This window comes from Asterias amurensis, chromosome 4 (genome assembly GCF_032118995.1).
Source record: "Asterias amurensis chromosome 4, ASM3211899v1".
NCBI classification, from domain to species: Eukaryota; Metazoa; Echinodermata; class Asteroidea; order Forcipulatida; family Asteriidae; genus Asterias; species Asterias amurensis.
Genome location: NC_092651.1, coordinates 19,632,940 through 19,654,131, shown reverse-complemented (window position 1 = coordinate 19,654,131; position 21,192 = coordinate 19,632,940). Strand labels below are relative to the sequence as shown.

The 21,192-nt window shown below is 39.0% G+C and overlaps 2 protein-coding genes across 2 annotated transcripts; both read left to right on the top strand.

The window, feature by feature from the left end:
- Window positions 1-933: 933 nt before the first annotated feature.
- Window positions 934-3,921, top strand: LOC139936447 (steroid 17-alpha-hydroxylase/17,20 lyase-like). The gene is made up of 4 exons (XM_071931264.1): window positions 934-1,084; window positions 1,841-2,020; window positions 3,396-3,446; window positions 3,824-3,921. Exons 1-4 carry the CDS (start codon window positions 934-936, stop codon window positions 3,919-3,921), a joined length of 480 nt encoding a protein of 159 aa, XP_071787365.1.
- Window positions 3,922-9,989: 6,068 nt separating this feature from the next.
- LOC139935752 (cytochrome P450 1A5-like) lies at window positions 9,990-20,809 on the top strand. The gene is made up of 9 exons (XM_071930314.1): window positions 9,990-10,326; window positions 11,817-11,996; window positions 12,536-12,629; window positions 13,725-13,883; window positions 15,085-15,296; window positions 16,084-16,218; window positions 17,210-17,449; window positions 18,408-18,506; window positions 18,841-20,809. The coding sequence occupies exons 1-9, from the start codon at window positions 10,176-10,178 to the stop codon at window positions 19,101-19,103; spliced, it is 1,533 nt and encodes a 510-aa protein (XP_071786415.1). The 5' UTR covers window positions 9,990-10,175; the 3' UTR covers window positions 19,104-20,809.
- The last annotated feature ends 383 nt before the right edge of the window (window positions 20,810-21,192 follow it).

Below are 21,192 nucleotides of genomic sequence, written 5' to 3'. Positions count from 1 at the left end.
TATAATATGTCAGTTTGAGTGGCATTAATTCGTGGAATGGAAGGAATATTATCGCTCGGTAAAGTTTGAACTGTTCCATTTCACGAGGCGAAGCCGAGCCAGCTCAGCTCTGCAATGCTCGTTTTTTCTCGTCATTACCAAACAACTTCCCGTTAATGGCACCTACCAATAAGGTACTCAAACTTGAACAAGAATGGTTTATTACAGGCTTTTCGAAACTTGTCAATATTAAGCGACAGATATGTCTCACTAAAAAAGTACAATGTTCTGTGGCGAATTCAACAGCTGGTGTCAGAAGGGCAGTCATCTTCGTTTAGCGATAAATATCTTTGTAACTGTTTTTTTTTTTTACGTGCACTTGCACAACAAATGGGACACATAGCTTAATACGTCCCAAAAGGCAAGGCAAAAGTGGCTTGCTTATTATATAAGGACACAAGTGTCAAGATCGAGACTCGAACCCACCCCCTCTGCTGATCAGAAATATCAGAGAGCTTCCGTTTGCACTCCACTCGGTCACCACAACCTGGGACAACGAATGTTGAGACGAAATGTATGGAGTCATCTATGTTAAGTGTTTCGGTTAACTGCGACAAACTGACATATATTATCAAGGACCAACAATGACTTCAAAAACTTTGGAATAAACACATTGAGATTGCGTGACAAAACCTGCGAAAGGTTGCTTGCAAACCACTGGGAATATTTGGCATTGCAATTCATTTTACAGAGTACATGCAAGTCAGGACAAAACACGTCATGTTAACTCAACAGCCCGGTGATATGATTGTCAAACGGTTTATACCGAGTCCCTAGAACTTGAACGAACCATGAGCCAGCAAAGCCATGCGAACAATAGCAAACTACGTGTGGGACCTGCAGCAACGAATGCTCATGTTTATACTTTTCATATTTTGATCAAGTAACGTCAAGATGGCAGTAGCCGAACTGATAACTGAGAACACTGGCACCGTGTTACTCTTCGTGGTTACCCTGGTGGTGCTCTTACTGGTTCAGAACGCGAGGAGACCGGCTGGCTTCCCACCAGGGCCGCCTGCTCTTCCCATCATCGGAAACGTCTTGCGTAAGTACGGATAAAGGCCGGTTCATACTTGCTGCGTTTTCGGTGCGCACGCATGCAGCGCGCGGACCCGTTCTTTAAAGTCTGCAGTGCGTAAAAGGAAGCGCTGCGCAGTGCGTAATCGTTTTTCGCAAATGCGTATATGAATTTTTCAAAATGAAATTTAGGTCGTACACACTAATCGGATGCGTAGTCGGACGTATTGAAACATTCTAACATTTTGTCAGATGCGTAGACGCAATTTCAGTGAATAAAGTGGCAAGAACCTGATACGAAAAGATAAAAACTGTGCTTCTTTTTCCAAATCTGTGTAACACAAGCTTGAAAGAATACCGAAATGTAAAAAGGACTGTGATTTTAAGGAAGGAAATTGGGAAAATTCGCGATAAAGATTAGGACGGAAGGCATTTTATTTAATGGTGTCGCTTGCCGGACCGGAAACGGGGTGTGCGTTCCTTCACCTATACGACTTGCACCCGTACTTTATGAAGGTAAGCCTAGCCTGTATGCTAACAAGTAAAGGATGGTGATACGGTTTGACATGCAGGGAGACTCTGATTCATTTTGTCTCCCCAGGCAAATTGTTATCTTCTGATAGCGCCCTCTTTCGAATCAAACTTTTCCATTTCTAGCCCATGTTAATTTCACAATTGGGGACAGAATATCCAGAGATTGATTTCCCTAAGACACCGGTACCGAGCGTAATAAAATAGTATATTATTTATTTAATTCACTGATTTGTTATTTTTGTTTTTACAGAGTTCCGGTCGAGGGAGCGAATTCACCAAACTTTTCTGCGATTATCGCAAAAGTACGGCCGCTTATTTTCACTCAAGCTCGGTAGCTTCTGGGTGATCGTTCTGAACGACGCGGAAGACATCCGGCAGGCTGTAGTTAAACAACCGGTAGAGTTTGCTGGACGACCCAAATTCCACTCTGGTAAGGTTCTTCAGGTCTCGCTTATTGTTGATTCCCAGCTTTGTCGTACCCCTCCCCCCCGACTATCGCAGAAGTATGGCCGTATATTTTCACTCAAGCTCGGTAGCTTATGGGTGATCGTTCTGAACGACGCAGAAGACATCCGACAGGCTGTAGTTAAAGTCACCTGGAAGTGGTATTTTTTTTTAAATAAAGCTTTTGTCACTAAAATATGTGTTTTTATGAGAGGAATGTGAATAAAAAGTTAACTAAGGTTTAAAAATATTAGTTTTGATTGTATTTACAAATTTACGAGTAGGCCCCGACCCGAGAGGGCGCTGTTCGTGACGTACTTCAAGGCGCGATATTTGAAGAGAAAATTTGTAGTCAGGCCTCCGTACATTACGTATGGGAACATGGCACATCAAAACAAATTTAGACACGATTTTACACACATACGTACATTGAAACTTGAACATGTTGAACGCCTAGTGGTTTTTACAAAAGCTAATGCTGCTATTTCGTTTAACTATGCGACTTTTTAGTGACCAAAATGGGTTGTAAAATGTGGGTCTGCCTACGTATTATTATAGAAATACGGCCACGGAGCAGACTGCACGCACGCACAATGGCTGCTGTATAATGTGCGGACGGTCACTTAGGACCTGCACGCACGGTGAATCGCATGCGGTACCAACACAAAATCGTGTCACTTGGCAAAAGCTAAAAACATACCCTCAAAGTTCAAACTTACCCGAATTTTTTCACGTTTAGCAAATGCTCCTCTGGGTTCGTCACGTCTTTCAAATACCTTCTTCGACTTCCCACTAGCTAAACAAATTGTTGGGACGGCGTCGTGTTTAAGAATGGCTCTTCTCGTCATGTCAAATGAGTGGCGTATCCCGGATTCGAAGCACGACGGCTCGAAGTGTTCGCTGCATAGCGCTGAAAAAGACGTCGGACCGGACCACTTTGCTCTAGTTAATCTGACTTTCGCAGCCCACAACCGCCTATACTTGGGATCTGCAGAAAACAGATAAAGACTGACCCCATCTTTAGTTGTTTTGCTGCATCCAGCAGCAATACACCTGGTCGGCATTGCCAGAAAAAGGCCAGAAAAAAAACCTTTTTCGCAGCGTACAAACTCACGTCTTAGAATTACATGTACTTTTGCACGTGTGTTTATCTACGCATCGAGGGGGGGGGGGGGGGTCTATGTTTGATCGAGGCAAAGTCTTCCTTTTCCTACGTCACAAAAGGGGTAGGCGGAGTCAACCCCCAAGCACTTAATTAATTTTTTTAACATATAAATCGTGACAAACAATTACTCAACAAATTGTTTTATTGTTAATAAATATATACTCTTATGTTTAAAAGAAAAAAATCCTATTTCCAGGTGCCTTTAAACAACCGGTAGAGTTTGCAGGACGACCCAAATTCCACTCTGGTAAGGCTCTTCAGGTCCCGCTTTGATTCGTTGATTCCCAGCTTTGTCGTACGCCCCCCCCCCCCTCCCCAAAAAAGTCCGAGTTTTCTGGACGACCCGCACTCCACTCTGGTAGGCTCTTTTGGTCTCGCTTGTCGCTGATTCCCAGCTCTGTCGCCTTCCAACAACAAAACAACGCTATAACAAATTTTAAAAAACGCTATAAAATGCTATACCTAATTAGAAATGTATAATTTTCACTTGATTTCAAAGCATTAGGCCCATCTACATGTATAAATAACGATTAAAACAATCGAGTGGTTAAAAAAGCTTTGCCGTATACTTTGGAAGAATCCAGGAGGTTTTCATATCTTGTTCTTCAATTTAATTGTTCACAGTCAGCATTTTTACGGAAGGTTACAAAGACATCGCCTTCAGTGACTACAACCCTGAGTGGAGTATCCACCGTAAACTGGGACATTCTGCACTCAGGTAAAACTACGGTGTGTGGTGTCTTTACTCTTAAAGGCACTGGACACTACTGGTAATTACTCAAAATAATTGTAAGCATAAAAACTGACTCGGTAACGAGCATTGTGAGAAACGGCTCCCTCTGAAGTAACGTAGTTTTTGCGAAAGAGGTAAATTGTCACTATAAAACATATTTGAATTGAATACAAGACCTTTAGGGCCATGTCACACGAGGCAATTTACGGGCAACCAGTTCCAGGCAATCTCCAAGAAGAAAAGGCATTCCCATTTGAATGTTAAAATTTGTCTTTTGTGGATCGTTAGACGATGTTATAAAATTTACTCCTGTGCTACCAAAGTGATCGTGTAGCATGTGCTGCAGTTGGTTGCCTCGAAGTTGCCTGGAAAAGTTGCCTCGTGTGACAAGGCCCTTAGCTGAGATCTCGAATTCAAGGCATCTGAAAGCACACGACAAGTGTTTTTTTCTCTTTTTTGTAATATATTATTCTCTCGCAAATTCGACAATTGAGTCAAAACTTTCACAGGTTCGTTATTTTATGTTGAGATACACCAAGTGAGAATACCGATCTTTTACAATTACCAAAGGTGTCCAGTGTCTTAAAATTGTTTACTTTGGTCAGACGAGATATATTAAGTTCTGAGGGTGCATAAATCCTCTAATCAATTAAGAGTCAGTTCAGGTAAATAGTTGACATAGTTGCTCACGGTCAAAAAATGATTTTTTTTTATACTTTGTGGGTGGAAGGGCCTTGGGGTGCAAGTAAACAAAATTGCATTTTCAATTCTATATATAGCCCGTTGCCATGGTTACGGCTCATTTTGTTTTTTGGCCATTTTAGGCCGATTTTGGGGTCTGAAAAACTGGTTTTTAGCTCATATTTACAACTACACCCCACCAAAATGCAAAATTATTTCAAAAAACCTTTTATACCACTACAAAGTATCATCCTTGACCTTCCTTGAGAAAAAAAATTATTGCTTTAAATATCACCCTTGTGCTATTTTTGCATCATGCATTACAGTATGTTTTTGGAACTTGCAAAATCGACATTTTTACCCTATTTTTGGACCCCAAAATGTCAACTTGCCAGGGGTCTCAGAAAATTTTCCTTTCGGCTGTGATTAGGGCCAACATTGGTCTTTCCATATCTGGTGTCAAAAACTTGGGCAATTGTATCCTGTTGTGACAGTACCGCCTCAAAACTATACTTTTTTCCCCAAAATGTGAAAATGCCTTTTTAAGGGTCTTTTCACATAATATCGACATACGTGTCCATGGTAAAAAAAGGAATATTTTTCTGATACTTTGTGGATGGTAGGGACTTGGGGTCCAAATAAACAGCATTTACATTTCAAATCATAATATAACACGTTGCCATGGTAACAGTTTATTTGTGTTTAGGCCACTTTAGGCCGATTGTGGGGTCTGAAAAACTGTTTTTTTTTAGTTAATATTTACAACTCCACCCCACCAAAAAACACAAATATTTCAAAAAACCTTTTACATCACTATACAAAGTATCATCCTTGGCTTTACTTGAGACAAAAAAATATTGCTATAAATTTTACCCTTGTGCTATTTTTAGAACGTGCATTAGAATATGTGTTTTTGAACTTGCAAAATCAACATTTTTACCATATTTTTTGCCCTCAAAATTTCATTTTTTCAGGGGTCTCAGAATATTTTCCTTTCGGGTTTGATCACGGCCAAAATTTGTCTTTTTATTTCTGGTAAGAAAAACTTGGGCAAGTGTATCCTGATGTTAACAGTGCTGTCTCAAAAATAGACTTTTTTCCCCTAACAGAACAATGCATTTTGAATTGTTTTTTCTTCATATTGAATTTCTAACATTAAAAAGTAATAATTATATCAATCTTGCAGCTTTTCCTAAGCACTCTATAGGCTTAGTGGATTACCCAACATTGATCAGGAACTGTTGATGACCTTAGTTTGAGAGTTTGCCCGGCCCAGCCCCAATCATATTTCTTGACATTGCATAAAACAATGTTTTGTGAATAGCGCCTCTTTTTTTGAAAGTGTTCCCTTTCGGTTGTTATTGGTATTTTCATGTCTTCTGGGTAGAAACTCTGTGTTTATTGTATCTTGTTGTGACTGATCATGCCTTAAGTATAGTAATTTTTCCAAAAACAATGCATGCTTGTTAAAAATCTGGCACTGTTTCCATGCCCTTTGAGTAATGAATACAAAGTTTTTATTTAAACATAATGGTATCCAACCAAACCATAACCAATGCTTTGCCACTGAGAGTTCTTGATTTGGCTACTTTACCTATTGTACAGGTATGATTCCCATTGCAAGTAGAGTGCCATGAGCATTCTTTACAAGTTGTGTTTAATACAGGGCCTACTCTCCTTGGTCCCTGCCTGCTACCAAATGTAAAACTTTTCATAGAGATAGAGATCATAAACAATGTAGTTTCTGTGCTTGAGGCAGATGGTTTGGAGCATCCAATCATGTCCAACACAAATGTGGGAAATTAAAAAGCCCGCTTGAAAGTGTAGGAAAAGTTTGCCAAGATCTTATTAAAAACAATGATACTAACGATGTGCAAGATGAGCGTAAGAGATCATTTAAAGGGAACACGTTGCCTGGGATCGGTCAAGTTGGTCTTTGAAATGCGTTTGTAACCGCTTGTTATAAAATGCATGGTTAGAAAGATGTTTTTGAGTGATACTTGTGTGGATCATTATATTCTACTTTTAAAATATCTTTCTAATCATATGCATTTTGTAATAAACGTTTACAAACGCTTTTCAAAGACCAACTCGACCGATCCAAGGCAACGTGTTCCTTTAATGAAACAACATTGAAAGAAGTTGTAAATACTTGCACCTGCTCAACGTAAATAAGTAAGATGCATTTGCAGTGACAAAAGTTTATTCAGGCTAGTTTGATTATTTTTTCCATTCACTTTCTTACTAGTTCATAATTATTATATATGTCTCTGAGAACGATCAACAAAAAACATTGTCAAACATTACCTGCTGAATTGTTTATCACGTTAAATAAACCAACTCTTTTATTGTTTGCAACAGTACAATTGAAAGGAACCCCACCATGGATGGGGGAACTGTTTACAGAAGGCCAAAGCAGGTGAATAGTACTTGCTCACTTTTAGAGCCTCTTTGTTCTGATGGGGATGAAAATGTTTAGTTTGGTAGCGGGCAGGGGACCAAGAAGACTGTTATAAGGCCATGTATAGACAAGAATAGTAAAGAATGCTCATCGCACTACTTCTCTTCTTGCAATGTGAATCATACCTGTACAACTAGGTAAAGTAGTCATGACAAAACAAGAACTCTCAGTGGCAAATTCTAAGATTTAGGTCATCAACAAGTCCTGATCAATGTTTGGTAATGCACTAAGCCCACAGAGTGCTTATGAAAAGCTGCCAGATTGATGGAATTATTACTAACTTCTTAATGTTATAAATTCAAAATGAAGCAAATATTTCAAAATGCATTTCTCTATGTTTTCGGGGAAAAGGGTTTATTTTTGAGACAGTTCTGTTACATCAGGATACAATTGCCCGAGTTTTTCTTACCAGAAATAAAAAGACAAATTTTGGCCCTGATCAAACCCGAAAGGAAAATATTCTGAAATTTTGAGGGCAAAAAATATGGTAAAAATGTTGATTTTGCAAGTTCAAAAAAACATATTCTAATGCACGTTCTAAAAATAGCACAAGGGTTAAACTTATAGCAATATTTTTTTGTCTCAAGTAAAACCAAGGTTGATACTTTGTAGTGATGTAAAAGGTTTTATGAAATATTTTTGTTTTTTTGTGGGGTGGAGTTGTAAATATTAAGTAAAAAAACAGTTTTTCAGACCCCAAAATCGGCCTAAAGTGGCCTAAACACAAATGAACTGTTACCATGGCAACGTGTTATATTATGATTTGAAATGTAAATGTTGTTTATTTAGACCCCAAGTCCCTACCATCCACAAAGTATAAGAAAAATATTCCTTTTTTTTTTACCATGGACACGTATGTCGATATTATGTGAAAAGACCCTTAAAAAGGCATTTTTCACGTTTTTTGGAAAAAAGTATAGTTTTGAGGCAGTACTGTCACAACAGGATACAATTGCCCAAGTTTTTGACACCAGATATGGAAGGACCAATGGTGGCCCTAATCACAGCCGAAAGGAAAATTTTCTGAGACCCCTGGCAAATTGACATTTAGGGGTCCAAAAATAGGGTAAAAATGTCGATTTTGCAAGTTCTAAAAACATACTGTAATGCATGATGCAAAAATAGCACAAGGGTGGTATTTAAAGCAATAATTTTTTTTCTCAAGGAAGGCCAAGGATGATACTTTGTAGTGATATAAAAGGTTTTTTGAAATAATTTTGCATTTTGGTGGGGTGGAGTTGTAAATATGAGCTAAAAACCAGTTTTTCAGACCCCAAAATCGGCCTAAAATGGCCAAAAAACAAAATGAGCTGTAACCATGGCAACGGGCTATATATAGAATTGAAAATGCAATTTTGTTTACTTGCACCCCAAGGCCCTTCCACCCACAAAGTATAAAAAAAAATCATTTTTTGACCGTGAGCAACTATGTCAATTATTTACCTGAACTGACTCTTAAATGTTAATTTAACAGATTTTTTTGGACAAATCATACCTGTAACTTTTGAGGGGTTTAACTGATTCATCAAATGGTTTTCACAGTCACTCAAATCACAGAGAACGGTTCTCCAGGAGGCAAGCGACAGACCAGTTAACTCACGACTGGAAAAGTCTGTCAGTCTTTTGTTTTTTAAAACTGATTTAAAACAAACCTTTTCTTTAATAGTGCTTGTTCAAAGAAATACAAGCTTTTCTCATTGGTTCTGGTTTAGTAAAAACTAATCTGGTCTAGTAAAAGTGTTGAGTAATTGAGGTCTAAATTTTGAGCCCTGCATGCTATACGGCAGGTAAAAAATTGTTTATAAATTATAATCTGTTCATTTTAAATATGTTTGTTTAAAATGAAATTTGTTACTTTTCCCCTGCTGTAAACTGATTTTGAAATGGATTTTAATTTACCTGTACATGACACTTAGTGGCACCTACCAAGAAGTTACTCAAACTTGAACAAGAATTGTTTATAACAGGCTTTTTGACACTTGTCAAAAATTATGAGACAGATTTATGCATGACTTAAAAGTACAATTGTGCTATGGCACACTATTTAACAGCTGTTGTCAGATACACAAGAGCAATCATTTTCGTTTAGCGATAAATATTATCGTAACTGGGTTTTTTTGTACGTGCACTTGCACAACAAATGGGACATTATGGCTTTATACGTCCCAAAGGACAATGCAAAAGTGACTTGCTTAAAGACACAAAATGTCAAGACCGGGGCTCGAACCCTCACTGCTGATCCTAAATATAAGAGAGCTTGAGTTTGCGCTCCGCTCGGTCACCACAACCTGGGACAACGAATGTTGAGACGAAATGTATGGAGTCATCTATGTAAAGTGTTTCGGTTAAAGGCAGTGGACACTATTGGTAATTGTCAAAGACTAGCCTTCACAGTTGGTGTTTCTCAACATAAGCATTAATAACAAACCTGTGAAAGTTCGAGCTCAATCGGTCATCGAACTTGCGAGATAATAATGAAAGAAAAAACACCCTTGTCACACGAAGTTGTGTGCGTTTAGATGGTTGATTTCGAGACCTCAAGTTCTAAATCTGAGGTCTCGAAATCAAATTCGTGGAGAATTACGTCTTTCTCTAAAACTATGGCACTTCAGAGGGAGCCGTTTCTCACAATGTTTTATACCATCAACCTCTCCCATTACTCGTCACCAAGTAAGGTTTTATGCCAATAATGATTTTGAGTAATTACCGATAGTGTCCACTGCCTTTAACTGCGACAAACTGATGTAAATATCATCAAACCGGACCAACAATGACTTTAAAAACTTTGGAATAAACACAGTGAGATTGCGTGACAAAACTTGGGAAAGGTCGCTTGCCAAACACTGGGAATATCTGTCATTGCAAGTCACGGTACAGAGTACATGCACGTCAGGACAATACACTTTATGTAAACTCAATAGCCCAGTGTGATATGATTGTCAAACGATTACTGAGTCCCTAGAAATTGAACGAACCATGAGCCAGCAAGAGGCCGTGCGGACAATAGCAAACTATAGTTAAGTGGCCTTACGTCGTGTGGGACCTGCAGCGAACGAACATCCATGTTTATACTTGTCATATTTTGATCACGTAACGTCAAGATGGCAATAGCCGAGCTGATTTCTGAGAACACTGTTACAGTGTTACTCTTCCTGGTTACCCTGGTGGTGCTCCTGCTGGTTCAGAACGCGAGGAGACCATCTGGCTTCCCACCCGGGCCGCCTGCTCTTCCCATCATTGGAAATGTCCTGGGTAAGTACGGTCAGAAGTCGCCTTCCATGGCCATAGGTATGCACCACAAGGTAAACAAGTTTAGCAGTTGTATTTGTTACGTATAACAACACGGCTGATATACATAATCCGTCTATAACAGTTATCGATCTACCTATGGATGGTATAGTTTATAATACTTTGGAATATCAACCATTAGCCTATAGGCATTATTATTGAATAACCTTAATTAATATCTTTGAATTATACGTCTTCTCTGTATTAGAATCTGCTGGAAATCGAAAACTTAAAATTGGTATACTCGATATCGCTGAATCATCAAACGCCTTCATTGTTAAAGTCCAAACCAAACCAGGGAGCCCAATGTGCTTTATACTTGAGTGGAACTAGACTTGATTCAAGTCCCGTTCTCGTGTGAGAGGTCTCCAAGCATATCGCAACAAAACAAGCCGGACTTGAACCGTTTCGAAAATTGGCATTCACAAACAAATAATACGCACAACTGAATTTGAGAAAAGAGAGATGATTCCTATACGAAAGAGTGACCATTTTAAAAACCACTTGGCCCACCATGTAGGTCGGGTCACCTTGGAGGTTAACAAAAGAAGAAGTCACGCATCAAAACGCAGGAGGTCAACAAAAAGAAAAGTCACGCATCAAAACGCAGGACTACCGGTCGGCATTTTTCGTTTGCTAACATCATAATTTTTTTTTTTAGGATTGCAAATTCTATAGGCCTATACTACTGAGTTGAAGCAAACATTTCTACCGGTCTAGGCTTTGACCCTTATTATTTTATGCATGTTGAGATACACCAATGAGAAAACTGGTCTTTGACAATTACCAACCGTGTTCAGTGTCTTTAACAAAACATTACGATCTAGTGCATCCGAGGCTCATGTTAATTTTTTTGCAAACTGCCAGTTGTGACGTGCAGCCCTCCTGTTCTTTTTGACCCTCCACCCCTTACATCATTTATGCACCCGCGCTTGATGCCTACCTGGATGCGTAACAAGGAAAGGAGGGCTACACGGTGTGATGTGGCATGTAGGGAGATTCTTTTCCATGTTGTCTCCCCATGGCAAATACTGGGTGCGTTCGTTTAGCTTCCCTGGGTCTCCCCCGTGGTGCTCACTTGGGTGAGCCCCGGACAAGAGCTCAACGAACGACGACTCAACGCAGGGCACTGGGGGCTGACCTGGGTGAGCCCATGGAATGACGTCAAAAGCTATTCGAACGCACCGGGGCGCGCAGACTGGGGATGACGCAGGGAAGCTAAACGAACGCCCCCACTGTGTTCATTACATAGAGTTACTCTATGGTTCATTATTATCTTCTGAAAGCGCCATCTTTCGAATCGAACTCTTTCAGTTCCGCCCCATGTTGATTTCACAATGGGGGCAGAATCCCCGGAGACTGATTTCCCTATAGATAACGATCACCAGCACCGAGCGTAATAAAATAGTACACTTTATTTTATACACTGATTCGTTGTTGTTTTTTATTTACAGAGTTCCGGTCGAAGGAGCGAATTCACCAAACTTTTCTGCGATTATCGCAAAAGTACGGCCGTATATTTTCACTCAAGCTCGGTAGCTTCTGGGTGATCGTTCTGAACGACGCAGAAGACATCCGGCAGGCTGTAGTTAAACAACCGGTAGAGTTTGCTGGACGACCCCTACTCCACTCTGGTAAGGCTCTTCAGGTCTCGCTTATCGTTGATTTCCAGCTCTGTCGTACCCCCTCCCACAATAGTATACAGTACATTATTGTAAAAAAGCAACACTAAATAATTATAGACATCAGTTAAAAAAAAAACATATAACAAACATTATAACAAAACTAAACAAAACCACAAGGAGCACAACAAATACAGTGTCAAGTATTTTGAGATTGAATGCACTTCAAAGTAATGCTGTTCTGGAAAAAAAAAATACCTTTATTTCCTACATATCCGTAGCATTGAATGAGAAATGTTTAGTGTCAGTGCCAGACGTTCAGATTGTGTATTCCCACGGATTAGTCTGGACACAACTGCTCCGGTATTTCGGTGATATCTCAAAAACGCAACCACCTTATTATTAGAAATGTTAATTTCTCTTAATTTTAATGCATTAAGCCTGTCTAAATTATATATTTTATAAAAAATTGAGTGGTAAACAAAATTGTTTTGCCTCTTAGGAGAACCCAGGAGGCTTTCATATCTTTCTCTTTAATTTAATGTTCACAGCCAGCATTTTTACGGAAGGTTACAAAGACATCGCCTTCAGTGACTACAACCCTGAGTGGAGTATCCACCGTAAACTGGGACATTCTGCACTCAGGTAAAACTACGGTGTGTGGTGTCTTTACTCTTAAAGACACTGGACACTATTGGTAATTTACTCAAAATAATTGTAAGCATAAAAACTTAATCGGTAATGAGCAATTGAGAGCTGTTGATGGCATAAACCTTTGTGGAAAACGGCTCCCTCTGAAGTAACGTAGTTTTTGAGAAAGAGTGGTTGTCACTATAAAGATATTTGAATTGAATCAGAGACCTCACAGAAGACCTCAGCTGAGGTCTCGAATTCAAGGCACTTGAAAGCACGCGGCAAGGGTGATTTTTCTTCCATTATTCTCTCCCAACTTCGACGACTGTGCGGCACCAAAATGTAGCCCTAAATGTAGACCTAAATGTAGCCTTTACACTATGGTGCCGCACACAGGTTCGTTGTTTTATGTTGAGATACACCAAGTGAGAATACTGGTCTTTCACAATTACCAAGGTGTCCAGTGTCTTGAAAAAAAGGTGACTTTATAAATTAAGTTCTGAGTGTGCACACATCATACCTGGAACTTTTGAAGGGTTCAACTGATTCATCACATGTTATTCACAGTCACTCAAACCGCAGAGAACGGTTCTCTTTGCTCAAACTAAGAGTAGGCTCCATGACACCCATGTATCTTTTCTGAAATAAAATGCAGGGAACAATTTTATCCAGCAATTTTTAGTCGAAAAATATTCAGACAGAACTTATTTTGTGTGTATTAAAGGCAGTGGACACTTTTGGTAATAATCATTATTGGTAATAGGCATAAAACGAGCATTGGTAAAAATGAATGGGGGCTGTTGATGGTATAAAACACTACGAGAAAAGGCTCCCTCTGAAGTAACGTAGTTTTCGAGAAAAAAGTAATTATCAACGAATTTGATTTCGAGACCTCAGATTTAGAATTTGAGGTCTCGAAATCAAGCATCTAAACGCACACAACTTCGTGTGGCATGGGTGTTTTTTCTTTTATTATCTCACAACTTCGACGACCGATTGAGCTCAAATTTCCACAGGTTTATTATTTTATGTATATGTTGCGATACACCAAGTGAGAAGACTGGTCTTTGACAATTATCAATAGTGTCCAGTGTTTTTAACTTTCAGGCATTTTGCACAGGGTGTCAAAGTCGACAAGCTTACGCAAGGTATCCTGCCCAGTGTAGCTGAAGTACTGGATGGGTCTCTAGGCAAACCTTTCGACATTAAACCTGTCATTGATCGAAGCATCTTCATCATATTAGCGAGAATGTGCTACGGCAAAAGGTAAAAGCTTTAGCTATCAGTTGCGAAAACGCACAATAATAATAATAATAATAATAATAATAATAATAATAATAATAATAATAATAATAATAATAATAATAATAATAATAAAGAAAACTTGTATTCATCTTGACATTCGTATACACGGCACGGATGTGCTATGTTTCACTTAAAAGGAAACTAGACTAACTGAAGACGGACATGAAACTCATGTTGGGAAACCAAATTATTGTTTCAACTCACTTTAATAGAAAGGTTCTTACCTCAGTAAATCAATGAGCATACTAAATAAATACATTATGTGGTGCGATCAACGCCCTGAAGTCATCTGCGCCATTTCAATAGGCACAGGGTGTTTTATATCGGGACTAAACAATAAGGTCGTTCCCAAGCTACAGAAAGGGCTCTACATCAGATGATACAACATTGTCGACGACATACACTCTAAAAACCCTCAGGTCAGATTTGTCACGTTTCTCGCGTCGCATGTTGAAAGACCCGGGTCAGTTTGACCGGGAATCGGTCAAACTGACTCAAAATTAGTGAAACTGACGCAGAAGGAAATCAGAATATCAATGTTTTTATCAGTTTACGGCAGCTGACAAAAATTCTCAGTTGCAATATTCTTGGATCTCGAAGACGTTGTGTAGGCGCATCCTTCGCAGTTCAGCTTCCCAGTTGCGATGAATGATGGTTACCCACCAATTTATTCATTAATTCTTGAATGATAAAGAACAACCAATCAGACTTCAAACATCAGACGGAATATCATAATTATTTCAGGCTTGTATATAATATACACCCTAACTAATTCTGTTAAGAAAACTGGGTGGAATCTATCACGGCTGTTAAAAGTACAGCACTAAATATCCCTTAGCAAGACCAAAAACAAAGCTTCAGATCTACAGAAACATCCAAATGGCATTACTCCAAAGGCGACTGAGACTCAGTGGGCACTGCTGAAGGAGCAAAGCGATGGCTCAACTAGTTTTACTCAGGGAGCCTCAACATGGCAAAAGATCAAGAGGGTGTCCTGCAACAACTTTACGGACGCCCTGGAGCAGGACTCTTGCATAAACCGTCGTGACCTACCAGCAATCATGGAGCGAATAGACCAGTGGAGCGCCATTATCAGAAATGTCCGAGTTTGCTTGATATGTAATGATGAAACTGTATCATTGTGTTATTTCTCTCCACTTAGTTACAAATTCGATGACCAACAGCTGACCAAATGGTTCGACTTGAACAAGGAAATCCAAGTTGTCCTGGGCGGAGGTCTCCCTCGAGATTTCATCCACAGTCTCAAGTATCTCCCGCGTCTTCCCAAAGAGAAGGCATTCCGCAAGCTGACTGAAGAATCCTTGCGATTCACCTACGATGAGTTCGAAGGTCACCGTGAATCGTTTGATCCAGGTACAATTTCTTTCCAGTTTATGTGTTTCCACAGTAACATATCTTATACAGGCAATAATATGTAGGCCTACATGTTAAAAATAAAACAGTTTAGCCAGGTCGATATAATACACTTTTGGGATACTGCGTGGAGCTCACTGAGAACGCAGTTTAAGCCCCAAGCAGGTACACTCGTTGAGCCCTATACCAAACATCCGTTAAAATAGCACAAGTTCGGCCTCAATGGGTGTGTCCGTGTATTACATTACTACATATATTAAAGGCAGTGGACACTATTGGTAATTACTCAAAATAATTATTAGCATAAAACTTTACTTGGTAACGAGTTATGGGGAGCGGTTGATAGAATATAAAACTCTGTGAGAAACGGCTCCCTCTGAAGTAATGTAGTTTTCTAAAAAAGAAGAAGTACCGGTAATTTTCCATAAATTCGATTTTGAGACCTCGGAATTAGATTTTGAGGCCTCGAAGTCAAGCATCTGAAAGCACACAACTTTGTGTGACAATGGTGTTTTTTCTTTCACTATTATCTCGCAACTTCGACGACCAATTGAGCTCAAAATTTCACAGGTTATGTTATGCACAATGTTGAGACACACCTGGTGAGAATACTTGTCTGTGACAATTACCAATAGTGTACACTGTTTTAAACGTTAAAACAGTAGACATACGAACAAAACAGATCAAAGACGGATGAGATCAGCAGATCAAAATAAGTAAGGTCACCATCAAATCAATAAGTAACTTCACATATTTTTGTATACCCATTCTGTTTCTTACATAACAGATAACATTCGCGATCTATTCGATTCCCTGATCGCCGCCCAGAAGGAAGCGATTGCTGAGGGCGGATCGACGAAATTAACGGCTGAGTTTCTGACCGATGCGAGGATCACTCAGACGGTTGCTGACATGTTTGGAGGTATGTTGAAAAACAACTTTTGCACCTTATTCTAGAGATTTTATGGCTGTCTCTTAAAGTTATATTGCACTTGATCTCTACGATGTTTGGACAGCCAATCATTGAATCTGTCAGACTTCCCTAGTTGAGTAGCAAACTTCAAGCAAATGTCCGCTCTACGCTGTTGAAGGGTGCGAATATTTGTCACCACCAGGGCTTCTTGATACTTTGAGTATGCAGCCCCAAGTATAATTCTAAGTACGTTTCTGAACTCTTTCTAAGACATCAACCTGTTTTACAGTCAAAGAAGCGTTCCATACGTACTCTAACAAGGACCTCACATACCCCTTATAAATTGTCAAAAGGTCAGCTGTGGAGAGATTAAATTTCTTTAACATCTTTAACATGTACATTTTAGCGTTTGCTTTATTAACCAGTTCGGACACATGTTTATTCCAGTTCAGATCATGACTTACTTGAACACCTAATACTTTAATACAATCAACCATCTGCAACTGCTGTGAACATATCTTTCATTACTTTACATTTGTCTGGATTTGAGTTTCATGTTGTTGCATACAGACCAATCACTAAAATTATCCAGTGTAGATTGCAAATTGCCATCCTCATTAGCAAAGCCATTCTCAACTATTGACACATCATCTACATATTTCAAAATGGACCAACTGTGAAGACTAGTCTTTGACAATTACCAATAGTGTCCACTGCCATTAAACAACACTGTTGATGATTCTGCAGCCGATTTCACAAAACGCTAGGATTAATCCTACCTCGAGTTACGAAAGATTTCGAGTATAGCTCGTCCTAACGAGTAACTCGTTAGGATGTCGAATGCGTCCTAAGGATATGGAACTTAACTCGTCCTCAAGTTTGAAACGGTTGCGTAAATTTGCACAGGACAAATTATATTGCACCACCATTTTTAGGTCTCACGCATAATGCATCAACAAAAATTGAATTCAAGCACATTTATTTTTCTTCTCAAATTTAGCTGGTACGGGTACGACAATCCCTACTCTACTCTGGGCCGTAGCCATCATGATAGAGCATCCACACATCCTCCAACGCGTCTCCAAGGAGATAGACGAGGTCATAGGTCAAGATCGTCTTCCATGTATCTCAGACCGAGGCTCCATGCCTTACACCGAGGCTTTTCTTATCGAAGTTAATCGATTTGGTTCTGTTGGTCCGGTCGGCTTGCCCAAGTCGGTGACCAAGGATACCACTTTGTGTGAGTAAATACTGCTTTAGTTTTGTATCACATGCATTTCAAGACAAGCTCTGGCTTCCGTAAATGCCCCCATATTAGGGTTTTTCCGTATCCATTACATTAGATTATTTTCATTCATTATTTTTCTTGACCAGTTCTTGACTGTCTTTGACTCAAATAACTGCTGTATTGTTTGTTTATTGTTCTAATTTGTTCAACAATGGAAATAATAGTTGATTGAATTGAATTGAACTGAATTTAATTGAATTTAATTGAATTGAATTGAACCGAACCGAATTGATAATCTATAATAAAGGATCATAAATAACACACATCCGGCTGGTTCTGTAATCTGTTTGGCTCGGTGAAACAATGTGCACACGCTGCATTGCAGACGATCAAAAGTACAAGCTGACAAACTACATCACCTGTGACCAATCAGAACACAGATACGAAGGCTTACGTCAATGCACGTTTATCCAATGAAATCATTGTATTCAAATGAATCATTGGTCATATTTGACCAATGCCTGTCTTTATCCTTTGGGGACTAGGGGAGTGGGTACCAGTCTACCTTTCATAATTGGATTGTTGTAGTTCGACGTACTCCAATGTCGCAGCATGTTTTGACATCACACTATTATTCTGTCGTAGATATTTGACTTTTAGACAGAGAAGAATTTAATTCCCCCCATACAAGAGTACTTTTGTTCAACAATTTATTGTCCTATTCGATTGCGGGTGCTCTGAGTCTAAACAATAATAATAACCCGTATTATATAGCGCTTTTTCACACCTGGAGGGCGTCCCAAAGCGCTTCACATTAGTCTAGATACAAATCGTGTAATGTTATCTAATGAACTGTACTTATAGGAACAAACTGTTAAATGTTATTTTTCTTCGGTTGGATCATTTTGAGAATGGTGTATTTAAATTAACCCTTTATTTGTCTTCCTATTTTCGGGACTTAATTCATCAGTTGGCTACAAGCTTCCTAAAGACACCATGGTGATGCTCAATATGTGGGCGGCCCATTATGACCCCAAATACTGGGACGAACCTACCAAGTTCAACCCAGGTAAGAATACGGATAAAGACGGGTATACAAAATAAAACATAAAAAATTAAAAAAAAGAGGGCGCCCTATAGCCCCACCGCGACAGGCAGTAACAAGAATCTACAAGGCTTCAAATCTTTCAAGGGGAAGCCATTGTTCATGAAATATCACTTTGATTGTACTAAGTGGTTGTTTGTTTGTTTGTTTGTTTGTTTGTTTGTTTGTTTGTTTGTTTGTTTGTTTGTTTGTTTGTTTGTTTGTTTGTTTCTTTGTTTTGTTTGTTTTGTTTGTTTATGTATTGAGTGTGTGAATTTTTAAATTAAAAAACTTACCATTCTCTCATTTCTACATTTAGAACGCTTCTTGGATGAAAGTGGCGCCGTTCTAACTAGACTGCCAGCTGCATACATGCCTTTCGGTCTCGGACCTCGTGCCTGCATCGGGGAGAACTTCGCAAAGGGCGAGATTTTCATTCTGATCTCCTGGCTGTTCGGCCACTATTCCTTCTCCAAGGTACCTGGGAAGGAGGACGAGTCTCTCTTTGTACTGGACGAGGTGAGCGGGTTCAGCCATGAGCTTGCTCCCTATGAAATAATAGTGAATAAGCGGGAAATTTAAAGAAAAATTGCAAAATAATAAAGTTTCACGAGGTGGAACGTCAGGCGGGAGTCTGCCAAATTCGTATGGGATGTGCCATTCTTCTTGACGGTGGCCACTTGTTCGATGCTGGTATTGGTGCATGCACACGGCCACACAATGACTTCAGTTCACTCTTCCAAGTTATACATACATACATACAAACAAAAAAACGAATACTTCTTCCCAGGGGCATTGAGTATTGTGTGTGCCACAGGCCCGTAACAACATGTTTGGGAACGAGGTTAAAACTCCAAATGGGCTTAGAAAACCACCCTCTTTTTTTTAAATAGAAAATGAACAAATTAATTTTTGTCAGTACAACATTAGTCTATTTTGTTACGAACACCATATCTATGATAGAATGGCTTCAAAACTTATTCACCCCCACCCTGCAGCACTTCGACAAAATAAATTGCTTCAGCCCATGGCCGAATAGTCTCGTGCTCTGGAATGAGCGGTTGATGTAAAACGTTTATATAAAACTACCCAAAATCACATTGAATACGCATGTAAAGCTGACTCTGGTTTTGATGGGATTAGTGGGGTAGACAAGTGAAAGGGTGATACCAGAGGGTAGGTTTTGGACGTCACCTTCGTTTTGGGCACGTTGGGATACTAATGAGTTTATTAATTGAATTAAAATGTTTTAACATAATTATTCCTTATACAAATATACCTCGGTTTTTCTTTAATTTCTTGAACTAGCACGGTCTGCTATTTTGTGGATGTTCTATCTATGCAAATTTATGAACTTTATATTTTATAAAACTATTTTGTATACTGCATCATTTTATGAACTGTTTTTGCGACATGATTGTTTTTAAGTACGTCGGAATAAAAACTATAATATTAAACAAAAACCTTTTCACCGGTATATTCCTTTTGTAATTATTGTGGTTTTGTTCTTTGCATAAGCTTATCTTTTTTATTTAGCTTTTAAAAGGTAGGGTCAAATATTTGTTTGTGCCAACTTAATACTCTGAATATAAACACAATGTCAAAAACGATACCACAAAAGTCACAAAGCTCCAGCTGAATACGGTATCTGATTGCTGAGACAGCACAAACTGTCACGAGAACAGTTTTGAAGACAGTGGACACTATTGGTAACTATCAAAGACCAGTCTTCTCACTTGGTGTATCTCAGCATAATGAAAAAAAAAAAACAACCTGTGAAAATTTGAGCTCAATTGGTCGTCGAAGTTGCGAAATAATAATGGAAGAAAAAACACCCTTATCACATGAAGTTGTGTGCATTCACATGTTCGATTTCGGGACCTCAAAATCTGATTCTGAGGTCTTGTTGCCAAGTTAGTTTTTATGATAACAATTGGTTTGAGTAATTACCAACAGTGTCCCAGTGCCTTTTATTACTCTAGTTATTTGAAGTTGAATGATTTTTTGTCGTATATAGGCATTGGGTATATATTTGTTCTCGTTCTCCATAAAGGTATACATATCACATTAACAATTAACAGGAAAGTGTGTGGCTCATTATCTTTGTGTTATTACTGAACCCCCTTCAGGGGAAATGGAAGATGCAAATGAGATATAGGCCTACAGCTTAATTACATTATTATCGTGTCTCATTGTATTTCCGTCTTCCACCATGCTCACTTAAAGCAACCGCCTTGACCAACTTGTCATTGAATTGCCGTTACAGGCATCCGCCCATTACAAGCACATGTCCCTGATTTTTTGTTTTGTTTTGATTATGTTTGTATTTTGTATGTGTTTTTATGCCGAATAATAATAATAATAATAATAATAATTACAGGCTGACCACGTACACCTGATCATTAATTTGATTGATTGTCTCTAAAACTAGTGTCATGGAGAGAGAAAAAACTGCTGTGTCACACTGCATAGCCAAGTTTCTATGTGGCATGTTCAGTGGTCGTTAAAAATACAGAAAATAAGGGAGAGTGAAGACATAAGGGAGAGTGAAGACTTAGGGGAATTTCCCTCGCGTAATGTAAGCAATGGCGGGCTGACACCACAAGGTGCTGACGTACATATGCCAATAAGGCATCAGCCGATGCTCTAATATTATTATGTGGTAAATTAT